General features: G+C 43.8%; 2 protein-coding genes across 4 annotated transcripts; one reads left to right on the top strand and one right to left on the bottom strand.

Annotated features, from left to right (window-relative positions):
• Positions 1-3,261: 3,261 nt before the first annotated feature.
• LOC310811736 (CD276 antigen-like) lies at positions 3,262-5,689 on the top strand. Its single transcript, XM_083680003.1, has 3 exons — positions 3,262-3,373; positions 4,040-4,321; positions 5,242-5,689. The coding sequence occupies exons 1-3, from the start codon at positions 3,331-3,333 to the stop codon at positions 5,331-5,333; spliced, it is 417 nt and encodes a 138-aa protein (XP_083536129.1). The 5' UTR covers positions 3,262-3,330; the 3' UTR covers positions 5,334-5,689.
• Positions 5,690-7,207: 1,518 nt separating this feature from the next.
• Positions 7,208-17,453, bottom strand: LOC310811629 (homeobox-containing protein 1). Of its 3 annotated transcripts, none has more exons than XM_083679856.1 (11): positions 17,248-17,453; positions 16,624-16,717; positions 15,804-16,236; positions 14,902-14,987; positions 14,366-14,476; positions 12,433-12,624; positions 11,922-12,078; positions 10,421-10,503; positions 10,068-10,163; positions 9,623-9,741; positions 7,208-9,535 (listed from the first exon to the last, which is right to left on the bottom strand). In XM_083679856.1, the coding sequence occupies exons 2-11, from the start codon at positions 16,703-16,705 to the stop codon at positions 9,389-9,391; spliced, it is 1,506 nt and encodes a 501-aa protein (XP_083535982.1). In that variant the 5' UTR covers positions 16,706-16,717; positions 17,248-17,453; the 3' UTR covers positions 7,208-9,388. The 3 variants fall into 3 exon arrangements, with proteins under 3 accessions (XP_083535982.1, XP_083535981.1, XP_083535983.1); XM_083679855.1 differs by having other exon boundaries at positions 7,208-9,531; XM_083679857.1 differs by lacking the exon at positions 16,624-16,717 and having other exon boundaries at positions 7,208-9,531.
• Positions 17,454-17,528: the final 75 nt, after the last annotated feature.

Genomic DNA, 17,528 nt, shown 5'->3' with positions numbered 1-17,528 from the left:
GGACAGATTTATGAAATGTCCAAATTAAGCACTCATGTTTAGTATTTGGTCGACAATCCTTTGCATGCAATAACTGTCTGAAGTCTGCCACCCATTGACCCCATCAGACACTGGGTGTCTTCTCTGGTGATGCTCTGCCAGGTCTGTACTGCAGCCATCTTCAGTGGTTGTTTGTTTTTAGGTAGTTTTGCCTAAGATTCAAGATTCAAGATTCACTTCCACTTTTTGGCCCTGAAAAACTCCCTAGTTGCTATGGCAGTATGTTTCTGGTGCTGCATTGTTAATTGTTGATGATGCATTGTTGGGGTGTTGCTTGCTCTAAAGCATTTCATTGCACTGTATCTAGTACATTGTGTACTTGACAAATACATTTTGATTTGATTTGTTTTGACTTCCCTGGTAGAAACATAACGGATGGAGAAATTAGGGTCATTGTTAGCCAATCAGGCTATCAGTCTGACCGGGATCAACCTAGCCAGGCTATCTGTCTGATCTGAGATATTTAAATAACTGTTTCTTTCATATAGGTAACCTGTAGAGATGTTGGTTAAAGGCATCACTTATTCATTTTTTTATCCGTAATGATAGAATGTTGGAATTGCATAAAACTTGTTGATGCAGAGAGGAAGAGTTTCATTGCGTTTCAGTGATTTAACTGCTTTCCAAAATGTAGTTGGGTCACTACCAGATTCAGAGATAGTGTTTAAATAGTAACTTGATTTAGCCTTCGTAATCATGGCAGTACATCTGTTTCTGAGCTGTCTGAAGGATAGCCAATCAGTAGCTAAATCAGCCCTTAGCTCAGGCTAGGTTTCTTTTCTTGATTAACTCAGAGAGCTCAGGAGAGTACCATGGAGTAGAGTGCACTCCAGAGCGGGAAATGTGGTGGTGAACAATATGCAGCAGAGCCAAGTAAATGCCTCATCAAAAATGCCTATTATTAAAACATTACTGCTAATGCTACAAAGTGATAACCACTGACAGATATAATTACACTGATGTCATGGCTGTTGTGTCATCATGTGTTGTGTACGACTGGAATAGCTTGTTTACTAAGGCACTGAACAGCCTATAGAGTCAGCAGAAAAAGTGACAGGTCATGAATTGTGTTCCTGCATGAAAAAAGGGGATGAAAAAACAGTAGCTAAGCTTACATTTCCAGTCCTCAATTGTGTGTGTGGGTGGGTGGGTGGTGGGGGACATTCCAGTCACTGTAGGATAAGTGACAGGGAGTGACAGGGAAATTCGTGAGAAACAAACAGTAGAGGTTCCGGTTCTGGTCTGTCTGGAAGCCTGACTCATAATGACTTATTAAACAAACAAAAAAACAACCTGAACAGAAAACAGAGGGGTGAGGAAACTGTCAGAAAGTGTAATAAGTCGATAGTCAGGTTTAACGGAGGTGAGGTGAAAAACATCAACATACTTGAAGTTATCTCATAGGATTATTATAGCCAGCAGAGCAAGCACAGAAACCACGAATCGCGATGGGATTGTACTTTCACTACTTGATTATCTCACTCACAGCTACAGGTAAGAAATATTGAAAAATAACAACTTTAGGCTTTTTCCCCCACCACGTTTCTTATTACAGAGTAATAACCTCTGTAACAAAGTAATTATATTTCTGTATTTGCATGCAACCACGAAATCAGTGCTTGTCTTGATTCGACTGCGTAATTACTGAGAATGAGGGAGCTGGCATTTCATTTCCTAATGTTATAAAATACATTTTAGCAAAACAATATGATCCTTCATGTTGTGAATCGTTCGGCATTTCTCTAACATATAATTAACACTTTATTGAAGAAGTCGGATTTCGTAATCTAATACATCAGATAATAAGCACCGACAGAGATTGTCGTCTCGATCTTCATTTTCACAAAAGTCACAAAAGGTTACATACGGATCATGGGTACACTCAGTGCTCCGTTGACATTTCACAAGGATACGCTTGTTTTTGTGAGAAATCTTCGAAAAATAACAATAATTTCGCATTAATATTAAAATATATACTAGAATATGAAAACACTACATTTCATGTCTCAAAGACTAGACGTACTACCTTTTACATGTGGATGTTGTTGACAAACAAGTCAAAGATTGGTAAGCACATGGGATGCGGGGACTTAAACTCACCAAACACTTTATTAGGAACACCTGTACACCTTCTCATGGTGGAGCTGGTGTAATGGTGTAGGGAATGTTTTCTTGGCACACTTTGGGCCCATTAATACCAATCAATCATGGCTTGAATGCCATAGCCTATTTGAGTATTGTTGCTGACCATGTGCATCCCTTCATGGCCACAATTTACCCATCTTCTAATGGCTACTTCCAGCATGATAATGCACCATGTCACAAAGCAAAAGTCGTCTCAAACTGGTTTCAGGAACATGACCATGAATTCAGTGTTCTTCAGTGGCCTTCCCAGTCACCGGATCTGAATCCAATAGAACACCTTTGGGATGTGGTAGAACGAGAGATTCACAACTTGAAAGTGCACCTGAAAAATCTGTAAGAATTGCGTGATGCAATCATGTCATCATGGGCCAGAATCTCAAAGGAATGTTTCCAACATCTTGTGGAATCAATGGCACAAAAATTGAGGCTGTTTTGAGAGCAAAGGGAGGCCCTAACCAGTATTAGTATAGTGTTCCTAATAAAGTGTTGGGTGAGTGTATCTTCAAAGGTAGCAGACCGCTACATTTTTTAAATTTGGGATTTGAAGACATTTCAAGAGTAAAATCTCCTCGCATTATGGTCTGCGATGGGTAAAACCGGTGGCCATCTTTCGGAATGCTGACTCAAATCGGGAAATGCTTGAGACAAGGTCATTCTTTCCAGTTTACTGTACCCCTATGTAAAAACAAAGGGATAAGACCATAATGCAAGCATTATATGAAAATGTTTTATCTATTTTTAATGTTCATAGGGACATGACTGACATACTACAGTATGCCCTCCCTCCCATTCACAGACTTTTTCCAACATACAACTCTCTCTCCCCTTATTCATTCAGCTGCGTTCGAGGTGCAGACCCCAAAGTCCCTACTCATAGCAGTCTACGGACATCAAGCTGATTTGGAATGTGTGTTCTCCCCAAGTACTGACCCTGACCCATCCCTGGTTGTGACCTGGCAGAGGGCAGAAGACTCTAAGGTGATTCACTCTTTCTACCATGGGACAGACCAACTGGATAGCCAGAGTAGGGAGTACCACAACCGGACCATGTTGTACCATTCACAGTTCCCCAGGGGGAATGCCTCCCTCAGGCTTGAAAGGGTCGGTCCAGGGGATGAGGGAAGGTACCTGTGCTCGGTCAACAACATGAAAGGCACAGGCAAGGCTGAGGTGCAGCTCAAATATGCAGGTAAACAGGGAGAGGGTCTCTCTTCTTAATTTCTTTATCTTCTGACTTTTCCTCTCCTTTCTCTACTCTCCTCTCTTCTGCTACATCTCCATAGCATCTGGTGGACAGCATTCTTAACCTCCTCCTCAGTTCCCAGTTCTACTCCAACACCCATAGATCAGAACCCAGACCACTCAGTATCTAGAAGTAAACACACCCTCCTCCACTTGTTTGGGTTGCTATCCTTCATAGCAGCCTCATAACCTTTACTCCATATTTAGAAGCAGTACAGTAGATACTGAAATGTGTGTTGTAGTATATAAATATATCAGCTAAATAGCTTTAATTGGGACATGTAGGCTGCTTTTGCTTGGACCATTCACAAAGAGTTCCGGGCAGCGTTGTCTGAGCAGTGTGCGCTGGAACAAGGGGGAACAAAGGTGACTTTGTGAACCAAATTCTTGTGCTTCTGCTAGGGATAACATCCTGTAAAGAAGTGGTCATGTTGGGTTACTATGGAGAAAAGAAAAAGACTGCACATGGATGGATTTATACAACCCTGTTTACACAACCCCTGGTTTTTAGAAAGCCAGTAGAGGGAGAAAAAGCTGTGGAGGCTGGTGGAGGTAGACATCGGAGGACAGGCTAACCCCTCCACTGGCCCCTAACCCCTCTCTCCCCTCACAGCGTTTTACACAGAGCCTCGTCTCACAGTCCAGTGCCATTTGTCCAATGTTACATTCCTGTACGAGAGTGAGGGCTACCCAGAACCAGATGTCCAGTGGAGGGATACTACAGGTGGGAACCTGACCTTCAATACCACAGTGTCCCCCTCCCCCAGGAACGAGGGCCTCCTCTCCCTGCGTTCCCAGCTTGTGGTGGAGCCCACTAGGGGAGTCTACTACACCTTCTCCCTGAGGAACCCTCTCCTGGAGCAGGTCATCGAGAGACCTGTGTCTCTCAGCTATGGTGAGCTTGGTTGATTAACAGATTGTTGTTGTCCTTCAAGAGGAACATCTTTCCAGACCACCACATATACACAACAAGAGCCAAACATCCCCACCCACCCACACATAAATACATGAACAGGGAAACCCACATGGTGTGGGCTAGAGGGACACAGTCATGATAGTTAGGAGGTTATGTCGATGGATGGACGAGAGCAGGGGTGTCCAGCTGGACACACACCTGCTGAATTACATCTTTGACTTTGACCTTAATGCTTTTTATGCTTCTAACCATATTATTACAATATTATTGATCTAGGTGCCTAGGGGGTAAGGGGGATGGGGCCCATTAGGGGTTGGGAAGTGAACATATTGGTAGTTTACATAGCTGTGCATGTAGAGGCATGTCAGGTGGGTGGGTTACTGCATTAATAGTTGCTGTATTTCACCTACACAATGTTTTGTTTGATTCACTTCTAAACTGCATACCTAAGATTAAAACAGGAGAAAGGGGAAACAGTGTAACTGGAAATGGGAAAACAAATCCTACTGATGCTGGAAGAAAATATCATTAACCAATGTCATGGGTAGATTTGTTCTAATTTGTTCATTTAAGTTATGATTTGTCTAAGGAAATCAATTCAACATTCAATTCAACATTTGCCTGCCAGATTCAGATTTATTATGCATCCTTTGTATGTGATATACATAAAACATGATGTTCTGTATCATTTTAAGTTGAAATTCAGATAGTCCGTAGTGAGGATGGTCATTTGCACAGATTAAAGGCTCGTACTAAGAATCATCATTGGTGTCTGGCAGTGTGTTAGGATGTCTTTGAATGGCCAGTATCACAGCCCCTGCTGGTGGGAGTACTATACTATACTGTACTGTCACTACTTCACTGTTACTGCTTGGTCATTGTGTTGTTCTTACTTCCAGCCTCCAGTGGGAATGCACCAGACCACTCCAGACACAGACTCACACTGCTTCCCATCATAGCAGCACTTGTTTTGACACTAGCAGTCCTCTGAAACAGACCAACATGTCATGGTTCATCTTAAGAAGTTAAGGACTCATGAACATGAAATGAGACTGCACGTCTCATAGCTTACTGCACTGCTAGGTCTTCAGTTTGACTCATGCTCAGCATAACTACAGGGTTGCACTCAGGCAAAAACCGGGGAATGAAAATACAAAAATGGGAAACTGGAATATGAAAATGAGTGTAGTACAAATTCAGGTATTACCGATTCCATTTCAATACAATTTCAAATAGAAGGTTAAAAAGTTGTGTGCCCTCCTGAGTGATTCATCCTGCTGATACAATGGAATAAATGTTTTTATTTTATTCACTTAGTGTATTTGATTTAATTGCTAACTTGCCTTAAGGGGACCACAATGAACATGGAATTTATGTGTAACATCCTCAATGATTGTATTTATGTAAGCGTAGGCTTTTCTATTACGTGTACTTATTATTTAGTCGCTTTGGATAAAAGCATCTGCTATTATTTAAATGTAAAATGTGAATGTACGAAATTGCACTTTTGTTTGTTATTTAGTATTGTAATGGTCATATAAGCCAAACAAACACACCAGCTTTGTGTGAGGTGACCAGACTAACCTCTCCCTAGGATCATGGACTTGATTGTTAGGTCTGTGCACTTATATCAACTGTGTTGTTGTGACACTTTTCATTCCTCCATTTTGAAGTATCATTTTTTATAAGAAGTATTATTTTATCTTGTTTTCTTTTAAACGACTAATTATGAAGTGGAGAAAAACTGCTTACAGTATGTTTGTGAAGATGCTCTATAGTTACCTATTCTCTGTTGGCTGGTCATCCATGCAGCTGGCCATTTGTGCCAATGAAACATAATATCTGTACCAAATGACCATGAGTCTCTTTCTTTAAGAATGTTGTGTGAATCACGCAGTCAATGTTTTTGAGGGGCTGTTGGTTCAACTGTGAAGAGAAATTATTGATGGACTGAAATGCCATGTACAAGGCAAGGGCATAGTATTCAGAGAGGAGCAGATATTGACAAACTTTATTTTACAGAGAGACAAAAAAACTTTCAAGACAAAACAATTGATTCAGAAGTTGAAATAAGGCTGCATGTTTACCTTGCATTCAGATGAGGAGGTTGTAATATCTGTCTGGAACCAATGTGTTATGTCTCAAATAATTACAGATGGCTTGTCTTTTTCTAGCTTTCTATGGTTATTATTTTCAAATCGTTAGAACTGTATGGGCAGATATTTCTATACACACACACACACACACACACACACACACACACACACACACTAACGCAGTCTCAAATACTGTAAACAAATGTAAGCTGTTATGCAGTCATGCTTTCATCTGTTCCTCAGAAGGAAGTTGTGTGGGAATGTCACACCATCATAGTGTATCATCACCATGCATACAATGTCCCAGACTCATCAAGCTGTGGGTAGGGACGACTGCTAGCACCAAGAGCTTAGCTTGTCACGTAAACAAACTCAAACTCTCCTAGCTAAACTTGAGTTGATTTAGAGATTACGGCGGTAGCCATATACCACCTAGCCATAACCATGGAGACCCATGTTTCAGCCCAAGAGTAACCAACATCGCCATCTTGTGGTAGATGTCAGAGGCACAGGCCTAAGTCATAGTCATAATTTATTTTCTTTAATGAATGTCAAGTGATGAATCAAAAACTGAGACCTTGTACAAAATGTATGGCCACTTTTGTGACCAGATATTTACAGTCTTGGCGGTATTACTGAAAATCCCTCAACAAACAGAATGCCAAGTCCCTGTGTCCTTATCCTCATACTGCATCTGAAACCAAGGTTCCTAAATCATTTAGATGACCTTCATCGTTCAGACTGTAATTGAATCAGACATATCACTACAGTTGTTTACATATTTTATTATTCTTTTTTGTCATCAGGTAAAAGCAGACAGAGAAGAAGAGCTTAGTCTGTGACAGCGTGCAGCTTTGTGGGTCCCTGTACGGAGATCTAAAGATAGAAATTGCCCTTAACCACAGATCTAAGATCAGATTACTCTCCCAAAACCCTAGCGTTAACCATTATAGGGAGCAAACAAGAAATGACCTTAGAGCAGTGTTTAGGGGCAACTGCATCCTTTTCCATACAGACAGAAACAACTTGACTGCGACTGTAGTTATCACACTGCAATACAGGGTAACACTTTACATCAATGACAGTTAAATAACACTGTCATAACAATGATATAAGAGATGTCATGAACAGTCAATAACAGCTGCTATCAGTTTATGACAACTGACTCCGCACAGTCATGACACAAACAGATTTTGAGGTAAGCTTGTTGGCAGTGTTACACCTAGCCATTTAGCAGATCTACGCAACAGTATACGTCATGACTGGGTTAAGTCAGCTGACATAAGCTGTAGGTGTCTTATCTACTGGTTCCTATGAGCACATTTACCTCAGTGCTCGTCCCTACCTTGGCATAGCTTTGGCATTAGGAGGTAAGATGGCGGCTGCCGGAATTAGGCGGCTCGCAGGGAAAGCGGCTTGGTGCATTATATGACCATTTAGAGAATAATAACCTGCCTGGCCTTCGGCCAGAGGGATAAAGTAACGCAGAGTTTAAGCCTCTCTGCAAATTAGAAATTTGAAAAAAAGGTAGGCGTTTCCCCAAATACTGTCAATACAATTCAAAGGGGGGAAAGCACACACAGAGCACCATGTACACTTCAATACTTAATAATTCCAGCCCTATTTGGTAGCCAGCACAACAACCTAATGTTTCTTTTGCCTGGAGCACACTCATGGCACTATAAATAAACATTAAGACTTGTATAAATGGTTCTCTCTGTGTGCTTTCCCCTTCTTTAACTTGTCATAGAATAATGGAAACCGCCTGGAAGTGCAGCTTTTCAGTCACACACAGTACATTCATACATACATATGCATTAGCTTATTCCATAATGTGGGAAAGGTGCTTCTCGGAAATAGATTATTACAAGTAATGACATATTGATTTAACGCTGCCTTAAAAACATTTTAGGACCCAAACCAAGCGGTAGACTTTTGTTCAGTCTAGCTGTCGTGTTCAGAGGATAGTAGAGTTGAGTTGTCTACACTGATAACAGAAGGGGGACATGATGAACAAATACAAAAAGCATTTGTTTGATCAATAAAAACGCTGAAATGAAAAACCAAACAAAAAGGAAGCATATTCAGCCCTGGGAAATCATTTCTAAAAAAGACACACATAATACATCCATAAATGTTAAAAGTTTTGGCAGAACATAGTCAACATGATATGAAGCGTTATTTTTAACAAGCTTATGCTGGGAGAACTATGGGACAATTTCTCACTATCTTAATCCACCATCTTTGGGTTTACCTGAGATACCATACGTCCCTCAGGGGCTGTACTCTTATAACACAGGACTACTGGTTTGATTGACCGATTGATTAAATCAATCGATTGATTGATTGACTGAGCTCAAAGTCTTACATACAAGATGGTCTCAAAGACATTCAGGCTGGAAGAAGGCGTCCCCATATCACAACAACCTCGGTCCAATATATTTAATATTGGTTGGACCTAGACAACACCACCACACCCAAAGATCAACCAAACTCTCTCCCGTCACTCAAAACACACCCGACCGGCAGGCTTAGCTCCACACACACTCACTACACTTCACTTCAGTCCATTACACAACCACTCGTCAAAACCTTTTAAAGGAAAGTTGCAAAGAGGAAAAAAAAGGCTATAGCTTAATGAGAGGAGGTATTCTTTTACATTCCTCTCCCTTTAAGGACTTTGTTAAGACTGTCTTGGAATGCACTATATATAGAGAGAGATAAATATTGCCATTACTAATAAGCATGATTACTGTTGATACATACAGTGGCCTCCCTACCACTAGAGGCACCAAAACAAGCTTTAGCACCCTTCTCCCTAGCTCTCTGACTTATCAAAACCCCCGAAGGCCAGTAGGGGGTAGAAGACACTCAGAGCAGCACATTTTTTTAATATCTTTTATCCTTTTTCGATTCAAATCCAAGTTTCTACAAGCTCATCTCCCATTGGTCACTCCTCGTCCACTGTCTCCCTTTTTGATTCGTCTGTTTTCTGTTCCAGGACCTGAGGGCCGGGGCTAGGAAGGGGCACAACCTCGACAGCAGCCAATGAGGTGGTGTCTTGTTGATCAATGTCTTTCCTGGAAGAGATCTCTTCCTGTGTAAAAACAAAAGGGTTGCTTCAGTTCAGTTCAGTGGTTCAGTGATAGTTTAACTGGTTAAGTGTTAAGACATACAAACTCACTTGCTCTGTGAATTGTTGATTCACTTGCTCTACAAACTCCTGCGTCTCCAGCTCCTCCCCATTTGAGTGACAGCTCGGGCTCGGAACCTCGATACCATGGCTTTCCAAAATGGCAGCCTCTAACAGAGCGAAGGAGCGAGGGAGAAGGAGGGAGATGAATAAGGAAACAAGAGACAGGGAAAACCGATTTTAGAAGGAAGTGAGTGCGAGAAACCTAAAAATATAAAAAGGGGTAATGCTCAGTCCTTTGTCCAATAATGACAGCTGTTGAGGTCTGAAAGGATTGGACTAGGTGTCAGCCTAGTACAAATAACAATGTATGTTAAAACTTCCTTGCCAATCAAAGCTATACAGCTATGTAGCTGTTCCCATATCGTTAATGTTGACTGCATCCTTTCAGATTGTATAGAAATGCGGAGTAAGATGGAGGGGTTTGGGGTCTCACCAATGTTGGCCCGTCTCTTCATCTCCTTCCGGCGATTGGCAAACCAGTTATAGACCTTCAGTGCCGTCACCCGCTCAAACTCAGACAACTTGCACCCTGGGTAATAAGAGAAAAACTAGATGAAGAACAATGGCTTTTAGTGAGTTGATGGACACAGGTTGGTAGGCAGATACTGTAGGAAACCCACTCATTAATTATGGGGTGAAATATCCCTTTACGTAAGGGGATGAGCCATTTTCCATGAGATTCTACAATAAATTCCATCAAGAGGCACAGGTGACCACACCTGTGTTTTTAAAATGGTATGGGATTTAACTCGTTCTAATACAGGGCCACAGACAAAAGTGGCGGACCTGGTTTTTGGATGACTGAGTTGCAGGCGTTGGCAATCTCTTCTCTCTTCGCTTCGTCAGGGTACTGGTTCTCCATGAAGAAACTGACAGACACAACAAACAACAAATCAAAACCGAATACCAATTAGAAGCCCTTACAGTGGATGAAGGCAACATCGGTATAATGAGAACGCAGCTAGATGGTCCCCCATTGACCAGAAACCAATCAGAAGCCCTTATTCTTTTCAAAGAGGTAGAGACAGGGGACAGATCATCTATCCAATGAGAATGCAGCTATATATGCCCCGCCCCCCGACCATAATCAGAGACAGTCCTCCCACAGTAAAGTGGATTACATTGTCTAGGTCTACGTTGTCTTTTATCGCTTACCGTTTCCTTCTCTTCCTCTGGGGCCATAAATAAAAAGAACCTTTAAGGATACAGGAGGAAGTATTGCCCCTCTCTCTCTCTCTCTCTCTCTCTCTCTCTCTCTCTCTCTCTCTCTCTCTCTCTCTCTCTCTCTCTCTCGAGTCTAAACTAGCCCATAAAGATCAGCACTGCAGTAGTATTGCGTAATCTTGGAATAGCTTTGGTGAAGTTGGTCTGAGTGCTTGTGTGGTCTGATTAATTTGAGTGCACTACACTGAGAGTAGGAGAGAAACAGAAACATTCCTATACCAAGGGTAGGGTATAGGGGACAAGTAGTTCAGGATGGATAAGATCATCATAAAACAAGTGGACTTGTGTCATTGTGTTAGCTCACCTGGAGCAGAACAGATCTCTCATCAATTTGGATAGTCTCAACTGTTTCAGTGCAGTAGCTAAAGCCCATTCAGATAGTACAGTTATTTGTGGAACATGACTGTGGGTCCTTATCTGCAATCACTAGCACCGCTTCCTGTACAATGTGCTAATGTGGTTATTGTAATGATGTGTGCATTTGATGAGGCAGACTGCTGCTGAAGATAGCAGCACTTTGGTGACACAGGACACGGATGTAGTAGCTACTAGTTGCTACAGGATACAACACTATGTCCATAACAGACAGATTTTTCACCCAAAACCGAAACCAGTCATTCATTTGCATCCTCTTTCCAGTTCTGCAAGAGGGTGAAGCACCTGGGGGTAGTGACTATCTGGCCACACCAGAAAGGACAGAAGTACAACGCTAGCCACAAATGGGATGTTAAATCTCTGTCCACCTTAGTCATGATCTTTGACCAAACATTGAACATAAAAAAACGTGGATCAACAGTCAGCAGCAGTGGAGGCTGATGGGGGGTAGAAATCGTGGTGCAGGAATGGTATCAAACACACATGCAATTATTCTATTCCATGCATTACAATGAGCCCGCCCTCCGATTTCTACCTTCACCAGCCTCCCCTGGTCAGCAGAGACAGCGGGCCTCAATTAGCTAAATGCTGCTCAAGTGACTAATAGGGCAGAGGTGAAGAATAGGTTTTAGACTGGGCTGTTGACATGGAAACGTCATCGATTGATCATGCACTGTGATTGGCTCACCTCTCCATGATTGACTGGCACTCCTTCCTCCAGGTGAACCTGCTGCCTCTACGCAGCCTCAAAGGCCCGCCCACTGCCCCGCCCCTTTCCACTGAACTGATCCCCGTCCTCCAATCAGGCTCCTCCTTCACCAGAGAGCGCATCGACAGGGTGGCACCTAGAGAGAGAGAGAGAGAGAGAGAGAGAGAGAGAGAGAGAGAGAGAGAGAGAGAGATCAAACATTGGGGAAATCTATGACAACCAGCTACTGATTTGGAGAGGAGACAAGGAGAGGAAGCCACTTTAGACAACTGAGATGCACCCCGTAGATACCAGGGAGGCAGAAGACACAGACAAGCATACAAGCTATGTGATGATCAGGTAAGAGGGAAGGGGGTGCCTAAATCCAGTCCTCGCAGGCTGAAGTGTATGCTGCTTTTCTACCTTTCAATATGCATCTGTTTTAGACCATGGGAACTAGTTAGAGGTTGGCTCTAGAAAACGAAATTCCCCTGAGGTCTGGGAGTGTTACCTGGCTGGGCCTGGGCCTGGGCGGCTGCTGCAGCAGTGTACCATGGGAGCAGGTGCATCAGCAGCTCTCTCTGTCTGCCCCAGGGGGTGTTGTTGGTGCTGGCGCTCACGCCCGTGCCTGTCCCGTCTCTGTCCCCTCCCCTGGCCCTGGGCACGGGACCCAAGCCGTGCTGGCTTTCACTCCACCTCAGCCCTTCAGTCAGGACAAAACCAGTGGTCAAGCCACAGCTAGAGATATTCAAACGGCGCCATGTTGGTACCGAATGTTTTCGGGCTCAGGCGTGGGTTACGTCAGTTGAGAATGAAATTAGAATTTTTGAAATTTAGAACATCGGAATTGGTGCCAACATGGCGCTCCTGTAGGGCGCTCCCGTAGACCTGTCTGTCTGTTTGCTTTAGAATCAAATCTAATCAAATCAAAGAGTGTAGTACTAGCCACCAATTCTTGCCCAGTGAGAAACTATATAACTATTCTAGACTTCCCATGTTGCTCCTTATCCTTGAGGGTCAGACATGTCTGTTTTAACACGGAATCTGACATACAGGTGGACAGGTCCAAAGGAGCTAATTTGGTCAAAATTAGCAAAATAAAGAGCCCACCTTTTATCAGAAGCTTGCAGAGAAAGGCAACATAAATAGCTAGTCCAGAATTAGCATCATTGTTAGTAATCGCGTGATTGTTAGCCTGTTAGCCGTGTGGGAATGAAAACCAGCAACGGAATACCTCCAGGATCAGGACTGAGAACTACACAGTAGCAGAAGCAAAGCTTGGGCAGGGGGACGGGAGTGGAGAATGGAGGGAGAGAGTGGGGAGGAGAGGGGTAGAAGATGGTCCAGAAGGGCTTCTTGTATGCTTTATTCTTCTGAAGAGACCGACCACCATAAGAACCAACTGCTTGTAGAGGTAAAAAATATGGGACAGCAACAATATCCTACTCTTATGCTCCTTTGGATATGAACTGAGCATTGCACATGTAATGAATACAGAGAAACTGCACTGTATTCGGCCTTAATAATTCTGTGGACACACAGCAGCGTTCAAGGACATCTACACTCCTGTAGCCTGTCTATAACCTGCATCTCCTCATCTAGTTCTTTACTAAAATAGAAGAACACCTATACATTTGGTTTAGTAAAACCCTGAACTGCTTAGGTAGGTAGGTACCCCTGTCTGCAGAAGTTCCACAGTACATCCACTGCATCTGAGGACACCAAAAGGTCAACAAAACCATGCTGTTACTTTAGCCTCCATCTGAACACCAGTCATCCACTTGAATTTCACCTCAAACCAGATGACTTAACATATTGATTAGCGTCTACGGTAACACTTCTGTTTTTATCCCGTCTTTTGCTCTAAGAGTCATAGATATGTCCTCTGTCCTTCCCTGACCTCTTCACAGCCCTCTAGGACCAGGGTGGGCTGGCTGATTAGTCCACAGCGCCAGGGCATATGGGTGGGGAGGGGATAGTGAGGATGGGGAGTTGGAGAAAGGTGGCAATCAGCAGTCCAAGTTCACTTACGTGACACACAGGTATTCCTCTTAGTCCACTAGACTCCCAGAATATGAATCCCTTTAACCATAAACACCTTAACCTCAACCCCCAACCCCTAATCCTCTACTATTCCCTACCTATCCCCAAAATCATCATCTCCCTACGCTGGGAATCTCCACCATTTTCCCATAACTACCCCCCCCCCCCAATCCACCCCTAACCCCCCTATTCTCCACCCATCTACCCTCCATCCTGGTTCTTACCTGGACTGTTCCTCTCCACCATCTACCCCTAACCCTCCATCCTCCATCCCTCTAACCCTCCACCATCTACCCCTAACCCCCTATCCCCCTATCCTCCATTCTCCACCCCTCTAACCCTCCACCATCTACCCCTAACCCCCTATCCTCCACCCATCTACCCTCCATCCTGGTTCTTACCTGGGCTGTTCCTCTCCAGCAGGTACCAGCGGTAGAAGGCTCTGCGCTTAGAGTCGCTCATCTCCAAGCCCTGCTGCAGCAACCACTGGGAGATATAACTCTGACTGATACCTACAGTGGAGAAGAGAATTTACAAAAGAAAGAAGGGGAAGAGAGGGGGAAGAGAGGGGGAGTGAGGTGGAAGAGAGAAAAGAAAGAGGAGGGGGGAGGGGAAGAGGGAAAGAAAAAGAGACTAATCTGACATTTGTAGTAGCATTGTTGTTAAATATGTCCTATTGGTAGTGTTCCTCTTAAAGAAGGTGAAGATTCAGAGGTTGAAGGATCTTTTCAATGGTATTTATTTATCTATTTGTTTATTAGGATTCCCATTGCACATGCAGCCACTACTCTTTCTGGGGTCCACTTAAAACATAAAATACAGAACAGTTATAGACAGAACAGTTATATACAAGAACACTATATGATAACATTACATCAAATAAAAAATAAAAATAAGGGTATATTGTACATTGTGTAAACCTGATGTAGTACTGTACCTGTGACCTGGCCAACGATGGCCTGAGAGATCCTGCGGTTGTTCAGGAAAGTTTTGATCTCCTCCTTCACCAGGTTACTGTCCCTCCTAAACAGCAGGCACCACAACATTAGACCAGACACTTCCTGTTTCCAAGGACGGCTGTGGCCAGAGTGGTATATTAGAAGAGTGGCGCCAATGAGCTTTAAATAGTTCCATATAGCTTCCTGATTAAACTTCCTGATTTACTCAATATTGATTTTTAATTGGACTAACAACCGGTTGCTAGGCAACATGCTCTATTGCTATAATGTAAAGGAACTATTCTGTGTTGGCCAATAGAAAATGTACCCCTTCATTGGCATCACTCTTCCTTATAGAACACTGTGGCAGTTGCTATGGCATAATTTAAGGAGACGATGATGAAGAAGCCGCTTCAGAATATTGATATGCCTGCACAGGCTCTCCTGGACAACATACTGCTAAAGTTTCTGTCAAAAGCCCTCTTCGAATCCAACATAGACAGTACAGCGTCTACAATCCAGATCCATCTCTCCTCTCCATCTCTGTATCCTCCAGTCCCTACACACCTGACCCAAATTAACCAGGCTAACTGTTTGAGGAGAACGAGCCTGCATCACCAGGGACATTCACCGCTATTATCTGATGTGAAAATAGTCTCTCTTTCTCAGAGCAAGGATTTCTCCTGTCCTTTCTCCTTTTCCACTCCTTTCGTCTTTCATTTCAAGTTCACCTCGCATACTCCTCATCCTTCTCATTCTCTCCATCTCATTCGCCTCTACTGTACTTTCTCTTCTTCAAGTATACTCCTCTTACTCCTTCTTCAGCCCTCCTTTATATTCATCTCTCTCCCCCCCTCTTTTCTCTCTCTCTCTCTCTCTCTCTCTCTCTCTCTCTCCTCACCTCATGTACTCCTCCACCTTCTCCTCCAGGTCCCAGTCCTCCTCCCCCATGATGTCATAGCTGAACGACCTCTGAACTCCCACCCCAGGGGGATACAGGGGCGGGGGTGAGGCCTCGTAGCTGTTGCTTGGAGACAACGAAGCACCGTCTAGGCCAGGGGTCTGTGTGGTGGCAGAAGCGAGGGAGAGGGAAGAAGAGGAGGAGGAGGAAGAGGAGGAGGAGGGGGCAGGGGCTGCAGTAGTGGGGGTGGTATTGGATGGGGTGGTGTGGGGGTCACAATAAGGGGGGCGATGGTCGGGGTCTAGCCGCTCAAGGGACTCCAGAGCCTGGATGATCTGGGGCTTGGTCATCCCCGACAGACGCAGGCGCTGGAGAAGGTCAATCTGTTCAATGGTGTAACGCGGCTCCACCTCGCAACACTCCATACTGGCATCTACAGGGTTAAAATGTAGAGAGAACAAAGTCAAATATGCCTACCTGTAATTGATAAAGAATAGAGATGTGTCAATGAAATCCGACAGTTACATGTACAGGTAATGGATTTGAACAGAGACTGCATTCTCCTCTGTGGATAACATTTGGGACATTCAGAGTCTTGCCAACTTTGGCACCGTTTATTTTTGGCACGGTCACGTCATACAGTCATTCGCCCACCCTGTCCCGTTTGCCCTGGAACTATGTAACCCTGCAACATTGTTGGTGGTCTCTTCAGCATTTGAATAATGAAAGACACTCTGTATTCCACGCTTCAACATAATTAATCAGATGGCATATTACGAATAGCTACACATGACATTGGATGTACTTCTTGTTGCAGTACCTGATACTAGCGTGGGTGACAAGCGACCTGTGGGCAGCGGTTCAGTGCGCGGGGCCGCAGCCGGGAGACACCACTGTCGCATGGCTCGAGCGACCTGGGGAGTAGGGGGGAGACAGCGGTGCATAAAGCTATCAACATTGTTGCTAGTAGTTTGATGTGGCCTGTCGCAAAATGAGCCGGGTTTTATCTAGTTTGTCCCACTGATAAGAAACAAGTAAAAACAAATAATGAAAAAAGTGATAGCTAAATGATATGATGTGATGTGATGGGCTTTGTCACTTGTGCGTTGCAGTACTTCTATATGCCAGTTAGCTTAGCTTCCTATAAGGCTAGCTAGCTGACACCCGTTTGTTTACACCCGTTTGTACAGTTACTAGCTAAACGTTAGAAAGCCTCCAAATGACCTGGCAAGTCCTACCTAAGTGCATTTAGTCTACTTGCTACGTAATTGCATGCATATCCTACGAGCTAGAACGCTAACTGGGACTAGCTAGGTGATAAAACAAGGGACGATGCACCAAAATGTCTAATGTTCTTGATTGAGGGTGTGGGATAACTACAGTAGCTACTTAGCTCTAGCTAATGCATATTACAGGACGCTTGCTAACCCGCAGCGCCTCTTACCTCCCGCTGCTGTGGTGGCAAGCTGCAACCGGGTGGATGGGGAGTGCAGCAGGCAATGCAATCGGTCCACTGTCGGTGCAATCACTGCTTCGTTAGTTTTTTCCAACTAGCTAATGAAGGTGATCCGTGCGGGGTCACATTGTCCTGGGATGCAGCAGGGAGAGAAACCGAGTCGGTGACGGTATGTGGGGAGTCGGTTTCAGTTTACTGACCTCTCACCCGTCAAAGTCCCGAGGATCGTCAGGAAGTAGTTTATGAATATGGCTGTGAGAGGGAAAATC

This window comes from Argentina silus (genome assembly GCF_951799395.1).
Source record: "Argentina silus genome assembly, chromosome: 11".
NCBI lineage: Eukaryota > Metazoa > Chordata > Actinopteri > Argentiniformes > Argentinidae > Argentina > Argentina silus.
The sequence above is the reverse complement of the archived record's forward strand: the minus strand, read 5'-3'. Positions and strand labels throughout refer to the sequence as shown.

What these genes read in the sequence shown, in the direction of transcription:
- LOC310811629 (XM_083679855.1), bottom strand. Translation starts at nt 16,705, where the DNA reads ATGCGACAGTGGTGTCTCCCGGCTGCGGCCCCGCGCACTGAACCGCTG. An exon ending in AAGGTGGAGGAGTACATGAG is followed by an intron (nt 14,988 to 15,803) that starts GTGAGGAGAGAG and finishes CCTGCTGTTTAG; the next exon opens with GAGGGACAGTAACCTGGTGA. An exon ending in CCAGGCCCAGGCCCAGCCAG is followed by an intron (nt 12,079 to 12,432) that starts GTAACACTCCCA and finishes CTCTCTCTCTAG; the next exon opens with GTGCCACCCTGTCGATGCGC.
- LOC310811736 (XM_083680003.1), top strand. Translation starts at nt 3,331, where the DNA reads ATGAAAGGCACAGGCAAGGCTGAGGTGCAGCTCAAATATGCAG. An exon ending in GGTGCAGCTCAAATATGCAG is followed by an intron (nt 3,374 to 4,039) that starts GTAAACAGGGAG and finishes CTCCCCTCACAG; the next exon opens with CGTTTTACACAGAGCCTCGT. An exon ending in ACCTGTGTCTCTCAGCTATG is followed by an intron (nt 4,322 to 5,241) that starts GTGAGCTTGGTT and finishes TCTTACTTCCAG; the next exon opens with CCTCCAGTGGGAATGCACCA.